The sequence below is a fragment of the Puccinia triticina genome, chromosome 12A (assembly GCF_026914185.1).
Source record: "Puccinia triticina chromosome 12A, complete sequence".
NCBI classification, from domain to species: domain Eukaryota; kingdom Fungi; phylum Basidiomycota; class Pucciniomycetes; order Pucciniales; family Pucciniaceae; genus Puccinia; species Puccinia triticina.
This window is the reverse complement of record NC_070569.1, coordinates 4129945-4154681: the sequence shown is the minus strand read 5'-3', so window position 1 is coordinate 4154681 and position 24737 is coordinate 4129945. Positions and strand designations below refer to the sequence as shown.

At 45.8% G+C, this 24737-nt stretch overlaps 6 protein-coding genes across 6 annotated transcripts; 2 read left to right on the top strand and 4 right to left on the bottom strand.

Moving 5' to 3' along the window:
• Positions 1-3668: 3668 nt before the first annotated feature.
• PtA15_12A391 (uncharacterized protein) lies at positions 3669-4438 on the bottom strand (the record flags this gene model as incomplete). Its single annotated transcript, XM_053161995.1, has 4 exons — positions 3669-3740; positions 3820-3963; positions 4066-4227; positions 4325-4438. 4 exons carry the CDS (start codon positions 4436-4438, stop codon positions 3669-3671), a joined length of 492 nt encoding a protein of 163 aa, XP_053025957.1.
• Positions 4439-4784: 346 nt separating this feature from the next.
• On the bottom strand, positions 4785-5408 carry PtA15_12A390 (uncharacterized protein; the record flags this gene model as incomplete). The annotated part of the gene is made up of 1 exon (XM_053161994.1): positions 4785-5408. One exon carries the CDS (start codon positions 5406-5408, stop codon positions 4785-4787), a length of 624 nt encoding a protein of 207 aa, XP_053025956.1.
• A 542-nt stretch (positions 5409-5950) lies between these two features.
• PtA15_12A389 (uncharacterized protein) lies at positions 5951-7573 on the top strand (the record flags this gene model as incomplete). Its single annotated transcript, XM_053161992.1, has 9 exons — positions 5951-5982; positions 6101-6173; positions 6268-6420; positions 6506-6604; positions 6681-6771; positions 6879-6906; positions 6997-7054; positions 7137-7208; positions 7298-7573. The coding sequence occupies 9 exons, from the start codon at positions 5951-5953 to the stop codon at positions 7571-7573; spliced, it is 882 nt and encodes a 293-aa protein (XP_053025955.1).
• A 1328-nt stretch (positions 7574-8901) lies between these two features.
• Positions 8902-9498, bottom strand: PtA15_12A388 (uncharacterized protein; the record flags this gene model as incomplete). Its single annotated transcript, XM_053161991.1, has 3 exons — positions 8902-8968; positions 9080-9227; positions 9330-9498. 3 exons carry the CDS (start codon positions 9496-9498, stop codon positions 8902-8904), a joined length of 384 nt encoding a protein of 127 aa, XP_053025954.1.
• Positions 9499-10276: 778 nt separating this feature from the next.
• On the top strand, positions 10277-11225 carry PtA15_12A387 (uncharacterized protein; the record flags this gene model as incomplete). The annotated part of the gene is made up of 5 exons (XM_053161990.1): positions 10277-10350; positions 10425-10662; positions 10767-10864; positions 10955-11055; positions 11188-11225. The coding sequence occupies 5 exons, from the start codon at positions 10277-10279 to the stop codon at positions 11223-11225; spliced, it is 549 nt and encodes a 182-aa protein (XP_053025953.1).
• A 1578-nt stretch (positions 11226-12803) lies between these two features.
• On the bottom strand, positions 12804-13875 carry PtA15_12A386 (uncharacterized protein; the record flags this gene model as incomplete). The annotated part of the gene is made up of 4 exons (XM_053161989.1): positions 12804-12839; positions 12919-13394; positions 13482-13650; positions 13780-13875. The coding sequence occupies 4 exons, from the start codon at positions 13873-13875 to the stop codon at positions 12804-12806; spliced, it is 777 nt and encodes a 258-aa protein (XP_053025952.1).
• Between the last annotated feature and the right edge of the window lie 10862 nt (positions 13876-24737).

Sequence of the window (24737 nt, the reverse complement as noted above, 5' to 3'; positions counted from 1 at the left end):
GCTGCAGCACCCAAGTGACCAGCTCAACTGTCTACTCTGTCACAGTAGCTCATGTATTTGTGCTTTTGAATTCTGAATGTTCAGAAGTTTTTGAGATATATATCTAACAGGTTGAGTCATATGTGGTGCAATACCCTAAGAATAAACAACTTCAATCACCTACAATTGCAAAACATCATTTTTCCATTAGGGGGGTTAACAACAATTGAGATTTCCAGGGTTTGCCTTTTTGAAGAATAATAAGGGTACTTTGTCAATGGGGAAAGGATGAGAGGATTTCCAGAAATTTACTTACAATAGAGATTTTCAACAAGCCTGGCGGGAGTATATCAACTAGCTTTTTCTTTAGAAAAATCCGGATATAGAGGAAGCGGAATATGGTGTAAATATGGAGGTCCTTGGACTTGGACGTGGTTGGTATCTGGAGTCTGCATTGGTGTTACAATATAGAACAGCAATTAACCCTTTGGTGTATACATACAGACTCAGCAAGGATTAGATCACAACAAAGATGGATGTTATTATTGGAAATTCTTTCAGTTTTTGAGTGGCGGTGCAGGTCTTTTTGGCATTGCAACAGGAATGCTGCGGACAGCATCAAGTTGGGGGAGGGGGGGATGTAGGCTGTGTCTGTTGCAATGCCAAAAGCACATATGCAAAGATTGTGATAGTACAGTTACATACATGTGAAACCCTACACAAGGATGATCCAGCTTACACAACAGTTACAACATTTACATACATACACCCTTTTGGTCACCATGGCGGATTAGATGGAAGAATACATGATGGAGACACAAGGACAGGGAAGGAGGAAGGAAGGAGGAAGGAGGATCAGAGAGAGGCTTTGACCCCCAAATCCTGGAAAGAAGGAATATTCCAGTTAGGTGCAGAGTGCATGGAAGGTGGCCTGGTTACATAGCAACACATTCTGAAGGCTGTGAAAGGTGGATTGGTTAAATAGCCACACATGGCATCAGGCAGTGCAATATATGCAGGCAGATAAGCAAGAGTGCAACAACTACACTACATTTAGTGTGCACTAAATTAATTTAGCTGAAAACTATAGTTTGTGCCACTAAACTATTTTTAGCTGCACTGCCTGCTGAGCTACAGCTCCAGCTAAATAATTTTTGAATAAAAAGTGTAGTTTTAGTTTTAGGGGCTCTAATTAGCCGGAGTAACCTACTAATTAGCTGTAGTTTACTGTATTTTAATGTTAGTGTGATTTAGAGATGGCCCCAACAAACCCGTCGCGGGTACCTGCTATCTGCTGGCAGGTACCCGCCCATGGTTGGTGGGTACCTGCCAGTGTGTGCGGATGCTGGATTTCTGGGAGAAATCAAGCGGGTACCCGCTCTTGTTTGGGCAGGTGGCGGCTGCCACAACGACTGGAAGGACTGGGGAGGCCTTCCTTCTGGTCAAAGAGGTTCTGTAACCCCTTTGACTGGAAAGGCCTTCCAGTTGAAGAGGTTACAAAACCACTTCAACCAGAAGGGTTCCTTCCAGTTGAAGAGGTTAAACCTCTTTGACTGGAAGGAATCCTTCTGGTCAAAGGGGTTACAGGACTGGAAGTAATATTCCTTCTGGTCAATTTTGAGGGGCGGGTAACTGCAGGTACCCGCTCTGACTGCCCCAGGCGGTGCGGGTGCGGGTGTCAAACATTTGGCAAAAAAGCGTGCGGGTACCCACATCCAAACAGGTACCTGGGTTCACAGGGGCCATCTCTAGTGTGATTTAGTGGCTCCCCACTACAGCTCTAGCTAATAGCCCCAAAATTCAGTGGGTATCAGCTACAATTTAGTTTTAGGGGAGCTAATTTAGTTTATTGTAGTTGTTGCACCCTTGAGATAAGGTGTACAAGAGTGTCACTGTAGCGTAATTCTCTCATTGTTTGTGTGACTGTGCAGTACAGGTGTACATATGCTGTGCAGCTGATCCCCTGCAGCTAAATTCCCTCACACATGTTCCCCTGAAGCTAAAGTCACTCACTCTTCAATATAAAATGAGCTCTTCTCCCCCCCATAGTGTCTCTTTTCCATCATTAACCTACAGAGGTCTGGTCATATATAGTAGTTTAGCAGTGCTAGTAGTTTAGAAGTAGTAATTTTGAGTAGCATAGAGTTTATTATGTTAAATTTCTAGTGCAGTAGTAAAACTAAAAACCAACCAACAAACCATTCTCCTTATTAGCATGTTAATAGTAGTAGTAGTAGAAGTAGTAGAAGTAGTAGAAGTAGTAGAAGTAGTAGTGAAAATTAAACATCAACAACAGTACAAAAACTTTTCCAAACAACCACGTTATCCATAGTTGTAACAGGTCCAAAACTGCATTGAATTAGATATCTAGCTCTGATAGAGATTACTATATAAAATTAAGAGCTATCTTGGAATCTGCCACATTTTCTTAAATATTGATTACAAGACTCTTGGTTATTTAGTTGGATTTTGGAGCTACAGCCTACATTCTTTTCTTTCTCTTTCCTTCTCTGTTTTGCTTTACTCTCATTCTCTCCTGTCCAATGGCTTTCCTTTCTCTACTATCCTTTCCCACCTTTTGTTCCTTTTCTTGTTGTTGATCTCTTTAGCGGTTGTTGTTGATCTCTTTAGTTGTTGTTGCGGAGCGTCTAGTGTATTGTTGTTGTTGTTGTTGTCATAGCGGCGGACGTGCATTGGACACAAGGGTAAGGCGCACACCGCTCATCTTAGACTATAAGTTCAGGCTCCACTGAGCTTGGACGAGTCCCCTATGCAATTCCATCCTGATCCAAGGGGAAGACCATCATTTTCTGAGCATTCTTGATCCCTCTCCGGAGTTTTTCTGAGCCTTATTCTGCAATCCTGATCCCATTTCTGGCTGACTCCACTTACTCCGCACGCATTCCCTGATCCTCAAACCTTGTTTATCCCGCTCCACTCTTTGTTGCGGACTTGACTCCGCACTCTTGATTCTTTCTCCTCTTAAACACAACCACCAAGGGTATCCATCCCCCTTGCTTTTCTCAACAGATTCCCCACCACTCCGCTATCCAGATTTGATTGCTGATTTCTGCTTGATTCAATGGACCGCCACAAGGGCAGCTTCCCAGCACCATCCCCTCACAGTGCTGCCTACGGTCTGACACTGTAGGAGCTCCATACCGTAAATTGTCATAGCCTTTCAACCTATCATACAATTCATTTCCCCCTCAAAGGAAATTTGATTACCCATCCATCCCTGGAGTCCTACACCGGTCTGCACCCATCATTGAGAGGGATGAATCCTCTCAATGAATGGCACCAACCAGTCATCCAGAGGGGTGCTGTGGCATCCTGGGCACCAAACCCTCGGCGGCGCTCGGCCGAGAGTGACTGGGGCATGTAACCAGACGCGCTTGATACACTATACTAGATATCAGGGTGTTGTTTCCTATTTGATATGCTACATGATCTTTTGGATTTATCTATCAACAAGTTTCGCCACAAACACCATCACTTGAGACGCCCAATTCCTTCTGATCGTCGTGTTGATAGTCAGTAATTGCTTGACGATTGTTTTTTGGGATGACCCAGATAGTTGTTGTTTGTAAGCAGTATCGACGAGTGTAATGTGATGAGGCAAATGATCGGCGCTCGGTCTCGATTCTGGGTACTGGTGTCTTGAGCTCATGGGTATGTGAAGGGTTGGCTCAAGGGATAATAGAATAGTAAGATAGTAAACCAGCTAAAAGCCCAGTAGCGGTTGAAGATATCAAGTTGACCTAACCAAAAAAATGATGGTGGATGAGACCCTTACGCAAAGTGATGACGCCAAGTGGGCTGCAGGAGAAAATTACTGACTTGATTGTTGGTAAGTAAATCGATTCCACAGATCACCACGATTTCCCGACTACCGCCTAGTTCAACTTTGGACTTTGCAACCACTCTCCTCTCGTTCTTGGAATAGACGGTCTGTTGCAAGGTGGCGCCCAAGACCGAGTCGACCTGAGAACGAGTTTGGTTGAAGGCAGAGGAGAAAGGATTGGTTTAAAATTGAGATCAGCTCGGGGGTCGATCTAGAAGAGAAGTCAACCGAGCCAGCTTTACCATCGAGCAAAACAAGCCAAAGATGCCGCAGCTCACGATCATCGATCGTCTCGACTGGTGTTGTTCGCCGACGAACGAACTGACTCCCCCCACCAAGAGACCCCCCAGGGCTGAAAACACTAGGCCCAGAATGCTCACCGCTCCGTTAGTCCCGGCTGGTACCTGAAATATGAAAATAGATATGGTCAAGAAGGTGCTCATAAAAGGAAAACCTTCTCACCGTCCTTGCGGACAGGTGGTCAGGTAGACAAGGACTGACTAGAAGGCATGGATGAAAGCTGTCTGGCCCACCTCTTTGAGATTCGTGATCAGCCTCGGTTTGGATCGGGACAGAATCCCGAGCTGTAAAGTAATCGTTACCGGGTAAGAACATAATTCAAGGGTTTCAAACTATTGAGACCTATAAGTCTTTTATTGTAACAAAGAAGTCTCTCTGCTGAAGGCTAGAGATAGGAGCCGGCCACCAGGGTCCAGGACCTGTGTAAATACTACTACCACTCTGCCAGAAACATTAAAATGAAGTGGGTTTTGGTGCACTTCCCGAACTTGAAGTCTAAGATGTGGGAGAAAGACTTGATGGATAACTTGGGGATACATAGAAAGTGTCAAATCAAACTTACTTCGCTTGCAAACTGGATAAATTGTAACCGAGCATGTCGCGGTTATGGTTCGCCGATCGTTGAAGTATTTAAAAGAGTCAGACAATCAATGACCCAGTTTCACACACTCCAGAGGATTAAATCTTTATTGCTGACCGTGTCGCCTGCACAGCCAGCCCAGTATGCAAGAGAAGCAGAGACTAGTGCCTTTCGGAGTGGGCCAATCTCGAACGGATTGTCATAAGAGCTTCCTAGTAGTAGCTCATGCCTAGAAAGAGGGTCGAAGAAAGCATAGGAGAGTGCACAAAGGGTACCAAACCAGGCATTGCAGAGTACTTGTTTCCAGTCCCTACCAGCGGGACGAGGATGGCCGGTTGGTGTGGGTGATGGACCGCCAGTCTGCAGCTTGTTCGTCTTATCGTTCTTGCTGATATGGTGATGGTGCTGATCGGATGGCACACAGTCTTGCTCGGATTCATCGACCAGACCCGCTTTAATCTTTTGTTTATATTTCGTCGCGATTGTTCCCAAAGTGAAGAAGGAGAGCAGTGCGCCGCCGAAAATCGGGTTGGGATTCGCGAGGGTAAGGTAGCCGATCAGGTTGGCAGTCACTGCCCCCGAGAGTTGGAGCGACCGACGGCGGTGGCTGTAGGCTGCGACGAAGAGTGAGAACAGGAAGGTCTTGGGATAGAATGCGCTGTAGCTGATTCTCTCATCTTGAGCTGCAGTGCTGCCGGACATCATCTTTGGATAGCAAAAGTGAATGTTTATGTAATTTATGTACACTTGGTCGGTTTCTTTGATGGCGAGAATGAGACTTTATCTGAGGGGATAGACCTGCCAGCAAGGGGTGGCGAGTGCGACTGTCGGACTGCCGAGTGGGAGTGAGTGAGGTGGGGAAGATCGGCGAGCAAACGAGAGCTTGTAGAAATTAGATCGATGCTGATCGACGTGAATTATGTAAATATTTGCAGCACAACAACCCACGCTTTGCCGCCATCCACATAAACAGCATAAACATTTTTAGTGCCAAGCCAACCATGTGCCTGAACCAAAAATTATGTATTGGGTGACCAGTGACCAGTGGCATCATATCCGATTTTCGAGCTCGAGTGCGGTCGGATTGGGTTGCGTAGATTGAATACGGATCAATGGACTCCGCCCATATCCGAGAGAGATCCGGGAGATGACGGTGGAATAATTGGATGCAGCACCCATTGGAACCATGCCATCCTCGAGTGAGTGTCAGTGAAGGCATCAGATTCAGACGAGACGAGATCCCCAGTATGGTTTTGTGCGCTGTTGGCCAACTCTGCAGGTAAATAACAAAAACCCAGGCCGATTTGAGAACTTCGATACATATTTATTTATTTAAATCTCTGGATATATCTTCCCATCGATCCGAATCTCCATTGCACACTTTTAATTCGGAACAGTCGAGGGAACGTGGTAGAAAACCTGATCAGATGCCAGTCGATCATCAGCAGGTCTGCTAAAGCGGGGGCTAAAGTGGGCTGTCTTCTTCTTGTTTTTCTGTCGTGGCATCTTAAAGAACGCAACATTTTGGCTACGTGAATGGGTTTCGAATTTGTACCCTATACAGATCGTCTTCCTCCCCGAAGCATCCGACTATATTGCACCGGCCTCTCAATCACCTTCCTTGGCTCAACCTCTGAAAGACAGTCAATTTGTCCAAGGCATCCAAGCCTCCGCTCAGCAAAACAACTGTTGGGTTTCCGTCGGCGTCCATGAAAAGGTGAACGCATTACAAGCCGCATCAGATTACGAAGAAAAATCGTACTGGTCCCAACTCAGCCCAAATTTGATCCTCTTCGACTTAGAGTACAGACGATCCAAACAGGTGTCATAATACGAGCTTAATTATCTCAAACGATGGGATCCTTCAGCAAGCCTACCGAAAACTTCATCTTTTCGACATCGTTAGTTCACATATTCCACTCGCGGGTATTGTAATTTCCCTCTATTTTTGAAACTTTATTAAACATGATTATTCAGGACCTCGGGAATAGTACATCAGCAAACGAGTCCAAGTACATTATACCTGGGAAGACCATCGAGGAGCCTGTTCCAACCCCAATAGGACATGGTAAGAAACTTCACTACTAATAACGACTCATGTCGCGCTGTTTCAATCAAGAAGAAAATCTGAGCAACTTCTTTCACTCATACAACCTCAATCTCCCACAAAACAAGTGGGACAACTAATATGCTATGATATAAGGTCAGCAAGCCAAAAACCCTCTCAAACTTCAAAAGTCAATTCTCCAGTCGACTTGAGTATTGATATATTCTACAAAATGTATATTTGTAGGTTCCCTGAAGTAGCATTAATCCATCGTCGAAGAGGTGCAAACATCCTGATTTTCCCGGTAAGGATTTGCACGATAGTCTTGGAACTTTCCATCGAATGGTGAAGCTCATGAGCGTACCGGGGGGTCGATTTTTTGCAAGTCCGCATTCACTATGAGAACAGGTGGTTCACATTGGGAAACTCTATTGCGAGCACGTGCGATCGAAACACAAGTAAGAAACAGTTCAACTAATCAGCCTCAATCCGAGAGACGGGACAGATTATGGCAAGAAAACTAAGTTTTACGTGTACATGAAAAAAGTGTTATGTGATTGCAGCAGCACAGGTAGGAACGCACATCGATAAGCCGCTGCGACAATCGTGGGGCCATGCAATGGTTATCGATCCGTGGGGCACAGTGCTTGCTCAAGTACCCGACCTCGTCCCTTCTCTACCTCCCCCTTCAATTGAAGATAATCCTCAATGGAGCACTAGTTTTGCGTTGGCTGATATTGATCTGTCATCTTTAGAGCACCTGAGGAAATCTATGCCGATACTCAATCAAAGAAGAGATGATATTTACCCTAGATTGGAATAGTCACTTCCTGTCAACAGTCCAGCAAATTATTATTTTTACTTGCAGTCTCAACACTTTTTTTTCCTTGGACTATGTATATTGTTGCTGTGGTCATATAATGAAATAGCGGGGTTTTTTTTGGCCCCGTTTGGCAGGGCCCAGCGTCATATGTGGTAATAAACCGCAACGTAATAATCCGAATAAGCTTTATTAAACCTTATTTGTATTATTACTGGGCTTACACAATTATAGAGGGCCGTTTGGGACGGCCACCGTCATATAGCGACAGCAGTCCTGTCTGTTTGGTGCGCCACTCAAAAACAAGTCCGGCCTGCGCTTCTCTCCTCCTCAAATCCGATGCCACGATGCCCCCACCGGGCTCCGCAACCCTCGACAACAGCTGCCTCTCGCCTCGCTTCCAACACGAACACCAGCAGAAAGTCATCAAGCTGTTCATCTTGATGGTGATTGTAGCCTCGATTCGTTTGGGTCAGGAAGCGGAGGCGGGATTGAAGCCTCGGTCGATTGGGGGGAGGGTTCGAGGATGGAGGTCTCTTGCGTCGGGGTGCCATTGAGTCGCACGGATTCGAGGCCGAAGGGAGCGATTATGACCGCAAGTTTTGGGGTCAGGGTGAAATATTCCAAATGGCGGGGGGAATAATGGAGCGTGAACTCCTGTCTTCAACTTTATGACGCTCGGTGGGCTGCCAAACAGGGACAGGGGATAGCGTAATATCCCCTGTCCCCCCGAAAATAATCTGCAAAGTTTTTTATTACGCTCCCACATTTTTGTGGACAGCCAAACGGAGCCTTTATCTTCTGAAATCACAACATTGAAGTCTAGATATGACAGTCTTTAGAACTTGTTTGTTGCAGACCCTGAGTGCACCCAAGATCAGCATGTGAAAGACAAGAAAATTTCACAGAGACAGAGCTTCTTCCAACCCATTCCCAGAAAGATGATTTGCATCATTCTCCCTCTCAATGCAACACAGGGAAGCAAAAAAAAAACAGCTTTTACAAGGCTTTTGTTGTATGTAACAGCAAATAATTTGGCAGCACAAGCCGTCTTTGGACTAGGCACAATCCTCAAGTTGTCACAGCAATCTGTTCAAATGGCACACACGGAACCTTGATGGCAAGCAGAATGCCTACTAGGCGTGGTGAATATGTCAAGAGCTGTGATCTAGGGAGACCGATTTTGGCGGAGAAGGCTGAACTGGAACACGTGGCGCGGTTTTAAACTCCAGTATGTCTTGAATTTTCACAAGGAAAGAAGGGTACAGTACATATACTATAATATGCTTTTTCTTGGTCAATCTGAAAACAGAAGAAAGGAAAGAAAACAATCAAGATTTCTCATAAGTCGGCTTTTCCATCTTTTGTTCAGCTTCGTGTCTGGCCCAAGTGGTGATACTATAGAAGGAAATGGGCGTCGTAGTTGGCGTCAAACACAAAAAAAAACAGTAGAGTTTGGTAAGTAATACGAGCCGAATGGAGGGGTAGATGGAGGGTGGAAAACTCAACGATCGATCAGGCTTGTAGATCTGCATGATTATTCCGACGAAAGTGGTGCCCCAAAAGCCGATATACCAGATCAATTCCCAGTCTTCTCGGACTCTTTTCTGGCCTGGTTTCAATGGCTTTTCGCCGAACAGCCAGCCCGAGGGTTGATCTAAGAGAAAACGGGTGGCAAACAGTGTATTGAATTCAGCCGGTCTCCTTCTTTCTTTCGTCTATCGAAGAGGAGCGTGTTGATAGAGGAATGATGCTGAACTGTAATGTGGTTCGCCCGAGCTGAACCTAACCACTGATGGCAATGATCCCTGGATATGTTGCTGAAGGAGAGGGGTTCGATGGAGTCGCGGAGAGACGGAGAGGCGGCTGAGAGGAGATGCTTGATGGTTCAGCCTGTTCAAGGCCCGAGGGATGTACTGAGAAGCCATGATGTGGACCTGGAGATGTCGGAGTTTTCTGGGTCGGCTGTCGATTGGTGGTGTCTCTTCTCTGCCCGCCCGTCCTAATTCGCTCCGTGTTATGCTTGTTGAGTGGTGAGACAGGCACTTCCGTTCAAATTCGAAAGGGGTTCTCTAAGAGGCCCCCGCCGGGCCTGACGCGCCCCACCGACCCCTTTCTAGGGCTTGAACTTCACCATCAATACGGCACGGGTTGAAGTATTCTCTCCTTGGTTCCCAAGACAGATTTCTGGGTTGCTGGACGATTGTGACGCAGTCGTACTCGGTCCCTATCTTCGGCTCCACATTATTATTTTTGAAAACTTATTGCTATTCTACGGTGGCTATGCCGCTGCGCCCATCGGCATTCATCACCATGAATTCCAATCTCCCTCGGAGTCGGACTCCCCATGATGGGGTTGAATGACCATGATCTTAGCGTACAATCTATACACTCGATCGTGTCGTGGGTAGCTATGTGGCCGAATCTGAAAGACTCGGTTGACCTGCCACTCTGACTCGGTTGATGTTGTGTTTTTTATTTGCAGTGGAGGAGCGCCTATCTTATCAACCGCCCTGATGTTCTTTTCCGATTCTGGGATACATCAGAAAGTCCAACGTCACCCTGTTTCTAATCCGCTTGACGAAAAAAAAAATCATACACCTCCGTTGTACATAAATACTTAAATCTTTTTATCCGTGCGACTTCATGTTCAAATTGTTTATGACGCGACACGCCATCTTGGCAGTTCTTGCTTTCCTCACCCTAATGGGCTATGTATGTGCAGCCCCCTACCATGGTGATTCATCAGTGACTCTTGAAGAGAAACAGGTTGAAAGACGGTGAGTCAATCGACTCCCTTCTGTTGGTTTCGGACTCTCATACTGAATGAGACAAAAAAAAAACACTTTTCCAGACAATTGGGCGAGACCGACAAACACCCACATCACATCAGGGGACTTCTTGTCAAGAGAAAAGGAAGAAGCAAGTCCGGGGGCGACCTAAAAGGGAAGGCGGTATTTACTGCTACTATTTTGGGCAAACTAACTACAAAAATCGACCTTCAATTCAAAGATCTCGACGAAATGGTTGCCGGAAAACAGAAATTCGATACAAGCATTATCAATCGCAGAATCGATACGATTATTCGAGTAGTGAGCAGTTGGAAGAATTGTTTGGAAATTTCTTGAAAGGCCTTTTTATTGATTTTTTTTATTTGTTGGTTTGTTGTGGTGTGAATTGGCTGAATCCATAATAGCAAAATCGGGCTTCGGGAGCTAGAGAGAAAATTGGCGCAGGCTTCCCTCAAGTCAAGGATACAATAACCAAAGTCACTGCAGATCAAGCCACGTACCTGTAAGACATCTCAAAATCTTCACTCCGTTATTTCTGATCCAAGCTGGACGTTTTCCTGAAGATTTTTGCCTGATACTCTCCAAAACACAGGAAAGATATTGACCAGCGCACATTTCGAGATGAAAAAGATCCAAAACAGTTCGCACAGACACTTGATAAGATAAAGCAGACACGAAAAAAAGTAGTAGATGGTCAGAATTTATTCTTCATCTCCTTGTTTTCTAAATTCATCCGATGAGCTTTCCAAAAGTTTCAATTTCATCCAATGCATTGAGCTGAAGTCGTGTTTTTTTCTCTCTAATTTTGTTTCGTCAAAAAAAAAGCCGATCAGATATTGATGGATGCTACAAAGGGCCGCTGAACCAAAAGGACAGCTTCAAGCCCCACCACGAAGCAAGAAAGAAAATCCAAATCCGGATTCCAGGGGTACAGCAGATATGAAGTGCTTGTACAAGTCCGTCTGAGCAGTTGTTGGGCAGAGTTTGGCCAACAAGTTCTGCAACCAGGACCCACAAGAGTGCAGAACTTACATACACTGCTTGTCTAAGAGCTATGTCAGACCAGGCCGTCTGAGTGGTCAATTTCTGTAGTGGGGCATGCATACTTTTTGATACATAGCTGGACTGTTTGTATACAGTTGTCCACACCGAAATCCTTCAATGCTTTGATTCTCCAACTCAAGAAAACCGTTAATTACTTTCCTTGCTTGTCCTTAGAAAAAATGACTTGCTTCCTTCAAATAATCATACTTGTGCAAACATGTGAATATCTGTTTGATGTAAACTTTTTAACAACCTTGGTCCAATATGAATTCTTAATTTTTACTTGAATTTCTTGCTCTGTAGCTAAAAATATTGAATAGTTTGTTAATGAACAGGACAGTGAATAATTTAAACTTTGCTGCTTCACTTCTATAAAAACTTGTATAACGAGAAGACTACATAGATAAAGTTTACAGACACTCTTGTATGGTTTGTTTTTATTCATGGTAGACAAGAAGGGCAACACTCAAAAAAAGCTAGTAGTCCAGTAGCTCAGGTGGGCTCTCTGTTGCGAAATCATCTGTCCAAAGAAAGATAATATTTGTCTACAAAAAAGGAAGGAGTAATTGCTGTCATGCATAGCTTCCACAAAAGCGGCCAAGTCCAATAATGAGTAGATCATTGATTTTATCTTGCAAGAGCTTTGTGGAAACTGAGTCTGGATCATGAGGCAAAGAAGTTTATCAATATCAAGGCCGCTCAAACTTCACAACTGATGTGACTACAAGGAGTTTCAATCCATGGCAGGGCTGTTTCCACTCCAGGCGAAGATAATCACTAACTCATGACTGATTCGATCACCCCAACCTCCTTTGACTGAAAGCCATGTTTGGCATACATATTTATTGATCAGAAATGAATAAAAATTTAAACATAGAAAATGCAGATTGGGCACTCCTGACCGAAGCTATTTATTCCGAGAGTATAGCGGTCAAATAAAAAACGGGCAGATATAATGTATCTTCATCGGGAGTGGATAAGCAAATATGTAATAAAACAAAGCGAGAAAGAACAATGGAGGAAAACCACAGATGATACAACTAAGGATGTTTGGAGACATGCTAATTAAACTTGATTTCCATTCCCACGTGTTTCGAGTCCGATGATTTAGAATGACGATATATTTGGCAAAACAGTGGAGGAGAGCAAAAATTGAATAAGACCTTTTTGGTGGGGTGGGTGGTCGAATGCATGGACAAAATAAAAACAAAAGAAGAGAGACATTTTCTTTGCAGTCCCTCTTGATTTTGATGAAGATGATTAATAGGATGGTGTCGGCGGTAATGAATTTCAGAGGAATGGTGTCGGAAATGGAGAAATAGTCCTTGGATTCCTTTTTTCGCGTGTTTGTTTTGATTGGGTTTCAGAGCAGGAAACAGGGGAGCGAATCAGGACGCTTAGACGACTTGTGATTTCCTGCCTCTGATGCAGCCCTAGCAGTTGTAATAAAAAGAGAAAGGCTTGAGTTAGTTACGATCAAGAGAAAATGAGACGATAATCAGAGAGACTGACGCCTAGATAGCCGAAGCTGGCAAAGAGCAAGAGACCATCGATAGCCCAAAGTAGCCAGATCGCATTGCCGTAAGAGGCGCTCATGCCGAGAGTATCACGGTTGAGCTGGTGTTTAAGGATGCCAGCGATGGCGGTCCAGATGACGGTGCCGATGAGGTTACTGATGAAGGCGAGGAGGCTGACGATGGAGAGGTTAAGAGAGCCTAGTCTGCCGGGGCCGCGGGCGTGGATGAGCGAGAAGAGCAGGATGAGTCCGACGAGACAGGCGCCGATGAAGATGAAGTAGAAGCCGATCCGGCTCCAGACCCCGAAGTAGCGGTCAGTGTTGTACTGATCACTGAGTAGACTCGTCGCACGGGCCCTCAGGCCGTTCGGCACGTCTTCCAACAGCGCCGCCGTCGGCTCGAACTTGTAAGCCCATCGGCTCTCCGTGCAGTACTGTGGGTCCGAGCGGCCAGTATAACCGGCGCACCGATCTGGAAAGGAAACCAAGCGGGCCAGTCAGCCCCCAAAACCTACAATCCAAAACATGGATTCGAAAGAAAACTATCTTCTGGACATACTCCATAGGCCCCAAGTGTAGAACAGTCGCAAACCATCCCCAACTCTGCGCGTGTTGTCGGGCGCATTTGGGTCTCCATAAACGGCACGGGCTTGTGCGCCGGAGTTCGAGAGGACTGCGCCTAGGCCTTCGGTTGTGAGCTCGACGAATCTGATGTGGCGGGGGACGACCTAAGAGTGAGGGGAGGAAGTACCGATTGGGTCAACACGCACTCGCGTGGAGACGATCGTCACGGAGGGCCGAAGCCGACTCCTCGTGAGGTTTGTGGGGTGGGAGAGGGGAGAGGGTCGAGAACTTACCTGGTCGAGTGTGAAGTTTGCGATTCCGACGAAGATGAATATGATGGCAGCTGCGAAGGCTAGACTGCTACCGGCAGATGCAATCGGGTTGGTCATGATGATGTCAGTGAGAGATGTGAGAGCACTGGTGGATGATCGATACGCTGGGTCTGGGGCTCTGTTGACGGAATTCGCTCTGGGTGCTTCTGTTATGGGAAGTGCTTTATTCCAGCTTCGGGTTGGAGGGGACCAGTTGAGTCGATGACCAAGAGCACCTTGAGTGTAGGTGGTGAGCGGTCAAGGGTTGGAGTGATCGGGTTTTTAGCTTGGATCTTCCGAGTCTAGCGAGGAATGTATGCGGGATGAAGAGATGGACAGAGTCGACACTAAGATAAGTTACTTTGGGATTATAGAGGCAAGGGAGGAAGGGGACGAAGGGTAGCAAATATTTTAAATGTATTATTACGGGGAATGGACTCGGGATAGGGAAAGGCAAGTCGAGATGGGCCAGGGGTAGAGGAGACTCGAAGAGCGAAGTTAATCTCGACTCTAGGGGCCGGATAAGGGAGTTGGTGAGGAAGGGTGTTGGGTGGTGTCAAATCGAATTATATAACTTGTGTGGTTTTCGAGGGACAGAGGCGCTGTAGGTATGTTTGGTTGGCTATTGAAAAGCTTTTGTTTGTTTGACCAGGCTTGTGATTTTCGCGTTCCGCAGATTCTCTTTGCCTTGGTCTTGGAGAGTCAAGTGACCCTTCAGGTTCCCAAAGCTTGGCACTGACGGCAGGGCTATGTACTGATGGTGACTTGGCCGGAGAAGAGGTAACTGGATGAAAGGTAAAGAGGAATCTGTTTGATGATGATGGAGGTGGGTCCTGTTTTGGCGATCTTTAGTGGTCTCCCGAGGTCTCCTCTTGACTCGGCGACTTTGATCTGCGGTCACAGCATCACCGGCAACCTTTTAGCGCCATGTCGTGTCTTCAGAGTTTCCTTTGTCCGGAAACCGAAGATGAAGCTCTCAGCCGGAATGAAACTTGTGGACCCTTTCCCCGGTAGAACACCGCTCAAACAAGCTCTTCGTTTGACTTTTCCAGCAGGAAATACAACAGATATCGGATCCAAAGTGGCCAGTTCCATCTATCAAGAGCTCCGACGTGGGGGCTTTCCTTTTTCATCTCTCCCGGATTGGCTTGAAGCGGTTGAAGGAGCTCAAAAGAACACTGTAATATGTACTGGGGAAGTTGGTTAACGTATTGTCGCCATCGCCATCCTCATCTGTCTCGCTTCATAGACTCCTGCAACTTCCATTTCTGTAGCATAACTCAAGAAATCCCATCACTACTTTGGGTACCGTCCCATGAACCATGCACTCCATCCTCTTGCATCCCGAGAGAAATTTGCACAACGCGCATTCTTAATTTGACAAATTTCAAGATTGGAATTACAACTTAAAAATTTGCCTCAGTGTCACAACAGACAATTTGGCCGAGTGGTTAAGGCGATTGACTCGAATCATCTTGACTCGTTATCAATTGGGATTTCCCGCGCAGGTTCAAATCCTGCAGTTGTCGAAGTACGTAGTAGAAACTGCCGAGCGGATTATTTTTTGCTCGGCACCAATGGACTTGATGATCTTTTTGCCCACCAAGGTCCAAGTCTGCCGAAGCAAAATTCCGCGACCAGAAAATTGCATTTGATGAGACCATTTTTCATTGCATTGCCTCGATCGCGAGCCACTTGACCATGTTATTTACCAGGTCGTCGATGTATGCTCGCGCTTTTCTTGTCAAACTCATCAGGTGGAAATCGCTAGAGGACTTCTCTTCGAACGGCATGGTTTGACTGTCTTATTTGCTGGTGAAACATCTATCTCAACTTACTCTCCCCAGCAGGTAAGGCTCAGCCTGTCCTTCCCAAATAGTATTACACAGCCGGCGGGAAGTCATCTTCCCGTTGCCTACAATGGCTTGACTTGAAAAGATGCTTTCAGCCTATAGCTTGCTGGCAAGAACTCAATCAACCTTTACAAGCCAGTAACGTCCAGCCCTTCCTCGTAGATTAACGACTCCAGGAAGTCCTCCACTGGATTTTCGTTTCCGATAAGCAACAATCGTGCTATCCTTTTAATCACAATAATAAGATCGATTGTATCATTTCTGCTGCCATCTAATTGCTGATGAAAGGCAGTTCCATGATATAACACTATCTCGACTAGGCTGATCATTCAAAGGGAAGCAGAAATGGATGCAATACGTCGTATCTATGATGATCCATGGATTGGAGATGCTATCGACAAACATTTGGCAGAGCGGCAGCGATTGAACAGCAGCACAAAACGGGGTGTAAGACTCTTGGAGAAGAATGTTTTTTTTGCTAGTTATCAAGTCTGAACGGTGGACCTCCAAAGGTGAGAATGCAGAGCTGTTTTATCAGACAATGAGCGGGTCGTCCTCGCGGTCTAGCAATTCGGTGGGAGACAATCTGTTTCGATAGGAAAGATCAAATGAGGAACTCGAAAGCCAGGGTCAGGCAGATTGAAAATCAAGGATTTCACTCACGATGGTAGGTGCCTCTCTCGTGCATCAGGGATTTGTGGTCGCCGAGAGGGACAAAAGAAGCTGCACACAGGTGTATGGTACCAATGAGGAAGACACTCATCAGAGGCAGGATCGACCGCATTTCGATAGATGTTATTGGGGGATTCAGGATCTTGACAAGCTGAGGAGTTGGTTTGCTCGTTGAGCGGGTGGACTTCAGGCTGGATGAAGCAGATGATGTATGTATCATTTTTGTCAGCATCAAATTGCAAATTCCAGTAGAACCTTCCCAGGGACTGTCCTGGACTGTCATCCCTTTTCCCCAAATTGTGAGAACTTCGGCTATCCAAGCAACTCGACGGTGTTTTCTGGACGTGTATGGGCCCCCAATCTGGCCTTCAGAGAATTGGAGGACTTCCCGTCGAGATCTACAGACCCTGCAGAACCAGATCTGCAGCCCCTGGGACAGCATTTCCCCACAAAAATTAAGGTTTTCTGACTGCAGATCTGGTTCTGCAGGGGGCTGCAGATTGACGGGAAGTCCTCCATTATCCTCCAGAAGTGAAAATAAGTTCAGATTTGGAGGACTCCCCGTCAATGGAGGACTTCCCATCAATCTGGGAACCCCTTCCAGACCCAGATCTGAGCCAAATTTTGCAGGGAAATTGAGGCTTTGAGACTCTGGGAGGCTCTCAGATTGCTCCCAGATTGCGACAGGAAGTTCCTGTCAATCTGGGAACTCAGATGTTTCCAGATTTTCTGGGGAAATTTGGGCTCAATTGTCCCAAATCCTAGATCTGCCAGGGAAACCACCAGGGCTTGAAACCACAAACTTCAAGATAACTACACATTATTACAAGTATCCTCAGTGTATCAGACCTCCCAAGTTTGGCAAGTCTATGTTTTCTTTATTTACTAGGGAAATCGCGGCTGCGCCGCGGAACATGCCGATGATTGTTACTTCAGAAAAAAAATATATATAACAAATCCATCGCAGGCACATTGAACATATCATTATAGAAACACAAATATTGAGAATTAAAACATAATGACAGGTTATGGGCACAGTTGAAAATCATGAGTTCAGATGTGATGAGAGCAAACTTTTGTTCACAACATTGGTGGTCACTTCAGTGTCTTGCTTGGGAACATAGGCAATCCCTAACCCTGGAGATGGCGACATATAATTGCCCATGAGCAAAAACAGGCCTTGGCAAAGAAACCCAACATGATCCAACAACTGGCCTTGAAATTTATTGATAGTCATTGCAAAAGCGCTGGCAACCGGAAACTGGAATTGAGTAAAGGTACAGGCAAACTCCATATCCAGTTTGTATTTAAGAGTTATTCAAGGCAAAGCTTTAATTTTTCCTGCTGCAGTACCTGTCAAAACTTTGACACACAAAACAGTACGTTCAATCTCAAGGAGGAGAAGCTTTGTTTCATTGGCTAGCCCAACCTCTAAACATAGGTTTTGCAGTAATACTAAAGGCTGCCCAACTTTCAATTCCAGCTTGTATTCAGGAAAATTGGGTGCGTCAATCTTGTTCAGAATTTCTTCAGGCAGAGCTTTTTCAGAAGAATCAGTTATCTGATTGATCACGGCTGAGGTGTGGAGTTTCAATGGTAATATTTCACATATTTATTTAAAGGTGCAATTATTGCTTGTGATTTGTAATACCCTGTCAGAAAATCTTCTGAAAAGTCCTGTCCAGCTGTGGCCAAATCACCATATACAAAGTTGATTATGTTGGAAAACAGGGCTTTGATTGAACTGTTCCTGAACAGAGACCAAAAACGCAACGGGATTTGATCTACCAGTTCCCTCTGAATTGTACCTTCGCCAACGTTGAGCTGCCATTTGTTGAATTGGACAGCTCCATTTGGGACTGACCCAGGCCAAGGGCCCAATAATTGAGCATTGCAACGTAAGTGATATTTCCGGACTTTGTTTCACAATGAAGAATTTAACATGCATAATTTATATTGTGAGAACATGTCCCCCAACTTAACAATGGGTAGAGTTTGTCAAAAATCACCACCAAAGATGACCTTGACACCACCAAATGGAACATTGCGCCCCTTCAAGTCACGAAAAGACCTATCCACTGCTTCTACCAAGAGTCAATTCTGCAGTGAAATCTTGTCCCACACAGTCAAGTCTATTTGATCCAGGTCCCGGCGCAGAGCTGATTGAGGCTCCCATGTGCATACTGAGGTAGAGTTGACTTTCAAGGGAATTGGGTTCCATTGCTAAGAGGCGTAGGTGGCCGGCAATTTCAAGTTGATTATGAGTTGTGGGGGATGGATATTTGGCAAAGGTCCAGGATTGTGATTTTACATCTACGTGGGCTGTGATGGATGTAGAATTAATAGTTGACAGATTGAGGTGGCCTTTGAAGACCAGCCAATTATTGAGGTAATGTGATGTTTCAGTTGAACGGTGGAGTTTGATCTTGTAAAGAGGATCAGTAATTGTAGAGGGGGGAAGTGAAGCAGATGAGTACAAGTGTGTGATGGATGAAGGGGTGGAAGTGACAAGGTGGAGTTTTGAAATATGAAGACAGGCGCTGACAACAGGTCTGGTCATTGTGCAAGGGGAGTGAATTTGACTGGCAATTGGGTAAAGGGAATGGGCTTGATGTTAGTGTTTTGAAACACTATGACAGAGGTGGAGATTAGGTTTCTGAAAGCCAGTGAGGGGAGATTTTCAGGAAGGACCAGTGATTGGGTGAGAAGAATATTTGAAATTGTTTTTGGTTGAGAGGTGAATAATGGAATTTTAAAGTGGGCCAGCAATGTGGAGTTTCCAAACAATAGTGTGGAGATTTAGACTGTATTGCTGAAGAATTTAGAACCAGACACCACAATAGATTTAAGACAATGAGACAACCAAGGAAAGGACAGGAGAGAAGGTGGGACCAGGACACTGAAGAACAATAGAAAGAAGTGAAAAGGTATTAGTCAAGGGAGGAAGGGACCAAGAGTAACACCTTTCTTTTCTCACCAAATTGGAGAGAAGAGCCTATCCAATGATTGCCAAGGAGCTTGAGTGATGTCAAGAGAGAGTGCTTGAACGATGTCAAGAGAGAGTAGCGGTTTGAAGATTCAATCTTGAACAATGTCAAGACTGAGAGAGAGAGGATAGTTGATAGTGGTTTTTTTGGGAGAGCAAAGGAAGGGAGGGATTGAAGGAGGTCAACCAACGGATGGAGTGAGCGAACTGAGAGACTATTTCAAATTCTACACAAGTCAGCCCTTTTGCAGAGCTGTCACGGCAAAAAACTCAACAAATAGTATCATCATTCACTGTTGGGCCATGTTGGTGCTTTGTTTTGAGCAATGATGAGCAAGCAAGATGATGAACGGGTGTGCTGTTGTTGTGATGTCAAAAAAGGCATGCAGAGTTTTGTTTTATGGCTCGGAAAAGGAATGAATGTCTAATAATTATTGCTATCATTCGCCGTTTGGCCATGTTGGTGCTTTGTTTTGAGCAATGATAGCAAGAGGATGACCGGATATGCTGTTGTTGTGATGTCGAAAAAGGCATGGAGAGTTTTGTTTCATGGCTCGGAAAAGGAATGAACGTCTAATAATTATTGCTGATGTCGTTTTATGGTCTCATAAAGGATTTTTTTTTGTTGTACATTTCAAAAAGGTATGATAGTCGGTTTAAGAATTCCTATTGTTGTCAAGGGTATTGTAAAGATTACATTTTCTATGTATGTAACACAAAAAGAGTTGCTATTGGAAGGTGTGAGAGAGAGTTGTTTCATGTGGTTCACAATCAGCCAGGATCAGCCCGGTTGTGCATTTGTACGGTGCAGGATTGAGTTCAGTTTTGAGGTAAAGAAAGTACAATGAATAGTCAAAATTAAGGTTAAAGTTTCTTGATGCAGAGAACAAACAACAAGATCAATTGCCAGAAGAGAAGAACAAAGGTTTGAAGTAGGGTACTGGGAATACATTGTAGATATGGGGGAGACAAAAGGTATAAATAGAGGCTGTTGGGAAGAGGGTCAAGGCAAGGCGCCCAAGTTTCAGACTCATATGGGTAGCCTTTTTTTCAGAAACCGGGAAATCTCTGTAGGAGATTTTTGTAATTTCTCACATATGTAGCCTTTTTCCTGTCATGGAAAGAGGCACAAAAAACAGGGTTTTTTTTTTTTTGGGGGGGGGGGGGGAGGTTGGCCATACATGGGCCCAACCAGAGAATGATGTGGGCCCACCTGTCAGGGCCACCTATGGTTGGCTGGGGTGGGTTACCCAACATGTCTAACTGTGTTTCAGCCACAGGGTCACACCAACATAGCAAGTTGGTTGAGTTGGCCTGCCTGCTGAGTTGGACGGGTCAGGCCAACTGTGTAGAGATAGTCATTTGGGACCCGGGTACCAAGCGGTACCCGGGTACCGCACCGCTTTTTGGCCAATTTCAGGTACCTAGTACCGCACCCGGCACCGCCTGGGAGGTACCACGGGTACCGCTGCAGGGTACCGCGGGTACCACCCGTGATATTTTTTGGTGTGACAGCATCTTGCTGTCCTGCTTGCTCCATCCAGTTTGTTGCCGCCCTTGCGACAAGCTGGAGGGCAAAAAGACCACTGTTTGCCGGGAGGGACTCCTCCCGGCAAGCACTGGCTCTCCTCTTTGACCGGAGGAATTGATCCATCCGATTGGAGGCATGTACACCTCTTTGACCGGAGGAATGGCTCCGGTCAAAGAGGCAAGGCCACCCAGCGAGCTGGATATGCGTCCAGCTCGCCGGGTGGACATCCCTCGCCGACATAATATGTATCCAGCTCGCCGAGATGACTCATCTCTCGCCGAGATGGATACACAATGTCCAGCTCGGCTAAGGAGGTCTCACGGCGAGCTGGACACATCCAGCTCCCTTGGAAGATTCCTCTTGGCGAGCTGGATACATATGTATCCAGCTCGGCGAGGGGACTCCTCTCCAGCTTATCAGGAGGTTCCTCGGCGGCCGCGAGCTGGATACAATATGTGTATCCAGCTCCCCGGGAGGAGTCCCCTCGGCGAGCTGGAAATGCCGAGAGGAATCCTCCCAGCTTGCTGGGAGACCTTCGCCGAGCTGGATCTACCGAGTCAAGGCCCTCAATCTCCCGGGGGGTGGGAGGTACTTGTAGGCGGTACCCGGGTACCGCACCGCTTTCCGGCCAAAAGCCGGTACCTAGTACCGCACCCGGCACCACTGCGCGGGTGCGAGGCGGGTGCAAGGGGGTACCCGCCGCGGGTACCGAATGACTATCTCTACAACTGTGGGCCTGTGCCTCCAAAGTGACAACAAGGAAAATCTTAATCACAACTATTTACAAGTGTTGATCTTAAGCTCTTAGGAAAGCAAATTGCCTAAGAGAAGGTGATTTTTGGCTCTGGCAAAGTATGAAAAATACAAAAGATAAAACAACAGCTTTGTTTTGATCAATATGGATACAAGTCTGTTTCTTGTTTTCTATCCGGCTTATGGCGCTTCAGCAAGACGGTGTGGTGATTTATATAGGAAGGTGTGGTAGAATGTCCACTTGGAGATAGCGCAGGTGGTGTGGTGATAAACTCTGGAACACGTGTCAAATTGTCGACGGAGCAATCAGTGCGGCGCACAGGCGGTGCGGAAACGGCACTGAGGATGATGTCAGAAAGCACGCTAAGAAAGCTTACGGAAAGTCACGCGCAGATGGAATGCACGGATTGCGGATCACGGATTGGATAGGCGGACCGGAGTGGAAAGACAGGGCTGGACTGCGGCGGACTACACTTGTGGACTGCAGCAACAGCATTTCAGCAGGTGAGCCAAGGCAGCCAAAGAGGGTTCCACCAGCGGTTGGAACTGGGCGGAGGCTGTGGCGATAGACTGACTGACGGGGGCTAGACAGATGGCATGGGAGTTCAAGCGTTGGAGAGGAGAGGAGTCTGGGATAGTGGCGTGCGGGAAAGCGGGCGGAGCTGACGGACTAGTGCGGGAAAGTGTCAAATCTGCGGGATTGGGTGGGAAAGGCAAATTGCATGGAGGGAAGGAAGGGGGTGGAGGTTCACAGTTTCTCTTCTCTTCTCTTTTCTTTCTATCATCTTACTTACTACTCATCATTGTACTTACACCAACAATGGGTAGTTACGTTGCAGATAACAGTAACGTAACAAGATTTTTTAAGTTATCCATCCCGTTACGTGTAACGTGTAATAGTTATGGTACCTGTTTTTTTGGTGCTTTTTTCATTTTCCCATGACGCTGTCCACAATAGGCAGGGAAAAAAAATAGAATTTGAGTTACATTATCACTGGGGCAGTTGTAATTTGGTTACGGATAACGCATGACTACTAGAATAAGCTGTGTGGGGTAGAAACAATAGAAACAGAAGAATCATTTTGTTTTGTGGGAGGCTAATGATCTCAATACCGTCCCCGCTTCCTCAAACACTTGTGTGAGGGGTACCTCCTCCTGAAGCCACATCATGCTGCTTACACAGTGTGACATGGTTGATGGGAGTAAGCGCCCCCGGTTAGCTGAACATACATCTGCTGCAGCAGAAAATGGGTGTTCAACAGCACAAGAGCTCCCAGATTCTCCCAAATAAGGTTGAGCCATCTGGGAGAGTACCGGGTAGGTATTGGTGTTCATCTTCCACCATGTTAATGGTGTTGATTTGAGCTTGATGGCTTTGTTCTTGAAGGTTATATCAGCCTTCAAGAACGCTTCAACTTCATCTTCATGCGGTGCAGGTTTCTTGAAAATCCTTGAGGCCAGGCGCGCCATGAATGTCTGGGGCTCGGCGGGCGGTGGTTTTTTGATCTCCACAACTTCTGATTCTGGTACAGCACGCTGATTGCGGGCCTTCTCCTTGTAGATTTGAAAGTGTTGAGTGAGTAGATTGAGACAGTTGGAGACCTCAATGCTTTCGCTTCCAAATCCAAGCTCAAATAAGTGCATGTGAAAGCACGGATGCAAGATTGTGGCAAGCACCAGAGTCTCGCAGTCCATCGCTTCATCCAAGTATTTGATGACTTTTTGGAGCATAGTATGAAACATTGGGTACAAAGCGTCATCTTCCTTGGAGCTACTAAGCTTCTCAGATAGCTGTTACTTGAGATCCAGGTAATTTGGGATTACATGGGCACCAGTGGGCTGATTGCCCTCCATCTGCAATTTCATATTGACAAAAACCGAGGTAAAAGTGTAAATGGATGAGTTCCAAACAAAAAATGATGTCATTCAAATTGGAGGTATTGTGTACACACCCCGAGCTCACGGTTGAGAGTGTCAATCTCCATCCAGTCGCGAGGCAGGAAGAAAGCATCTTCAAAGTTCCCAGGCCCATTTTGGCCCTGCTCTTCCTTAAGCAAGCGGTCAATAACTTCCCGCACATCAATGGCTTTCTGGTGGCTCTGGTACTTTATGTTCCAGCAGATGCCATAGCCGGCAATTAAGGGGGCCACCTGGACATTCATTTCTTTGGCAACTCAAAACATTGGCCCGCTGGGCCGCTGATTGAGTTATCTACTTAATCATAATGTCAAGTTTTGTGATAAGCACCTTGAGTTCCAATGTCTTCGTGTGTTGTCCCCGAGTACTAGTAGCAGTGTCAACATTGGTTTGCGCAGAGCTGGAGTGATTGAAATCCTTTTTCTTTTCAGCAGCAGCAGGCTTGTCATTTGAAATGTTGTCGGCGTTACTGCAGTCACTTTCCCACTCTTTGTCCTCATCTTCTTGTTCTAGTTTGACTGGGTTTATCAGGCTAGTTTGGAAGCTACGTCAAGAGATTCAGGCTTTTCTTCCTCAAGAACTTTTCCAAGCACAGGAAATAAACCAATGACTGATTCCTTAGCCTTCCCGGGAGGCAAAGTCTTGAGATTCAATGTGTCCAAGCCAGCGTTCACAATCAAAGCTAGCTTATGGCAGAAGCATAGAATATGCATGCTAGCCGGTTCCAAACATGTTCTGAATCCTTAGTTGGTTTGTTATCTTCAAGCAGATGATACATTGTACTGGCCATAGTATTGTTGTTTGAGCCAGAATCAGTTGTCTGAGCCAACAAATTTTTGTACAGATCACCTTTCTGTTGAAATTACTCAGGTGAAAAGAATTGTGTGTTGTGGGATTTGAACCCACAACCTTCTACATTCATGAGAGCTGCTCTTAGACCACTGAGCTAAACACACAGTTGGTCTTACTGATGATTTTTGGATATTAGATCATACAGCTTGGCCACTCAGATGAGGCTTGAAGCATATATTCCAACACCTTCTTAAGGAGAGCGGCAATTGGACGGGCTAGTAGATGCCCGTAGTGCTTCCAAGGTATCATTTTGAGCGCTAGATGATGGACCACGTAATCCCAGTTCGAGTTGATGTAAGCCACTGCGGCGCCGATAAATGCAAATCTATTTCCCTTTGTTTATTGTGTTCAAAATTGCATAGGATATTTTTACATA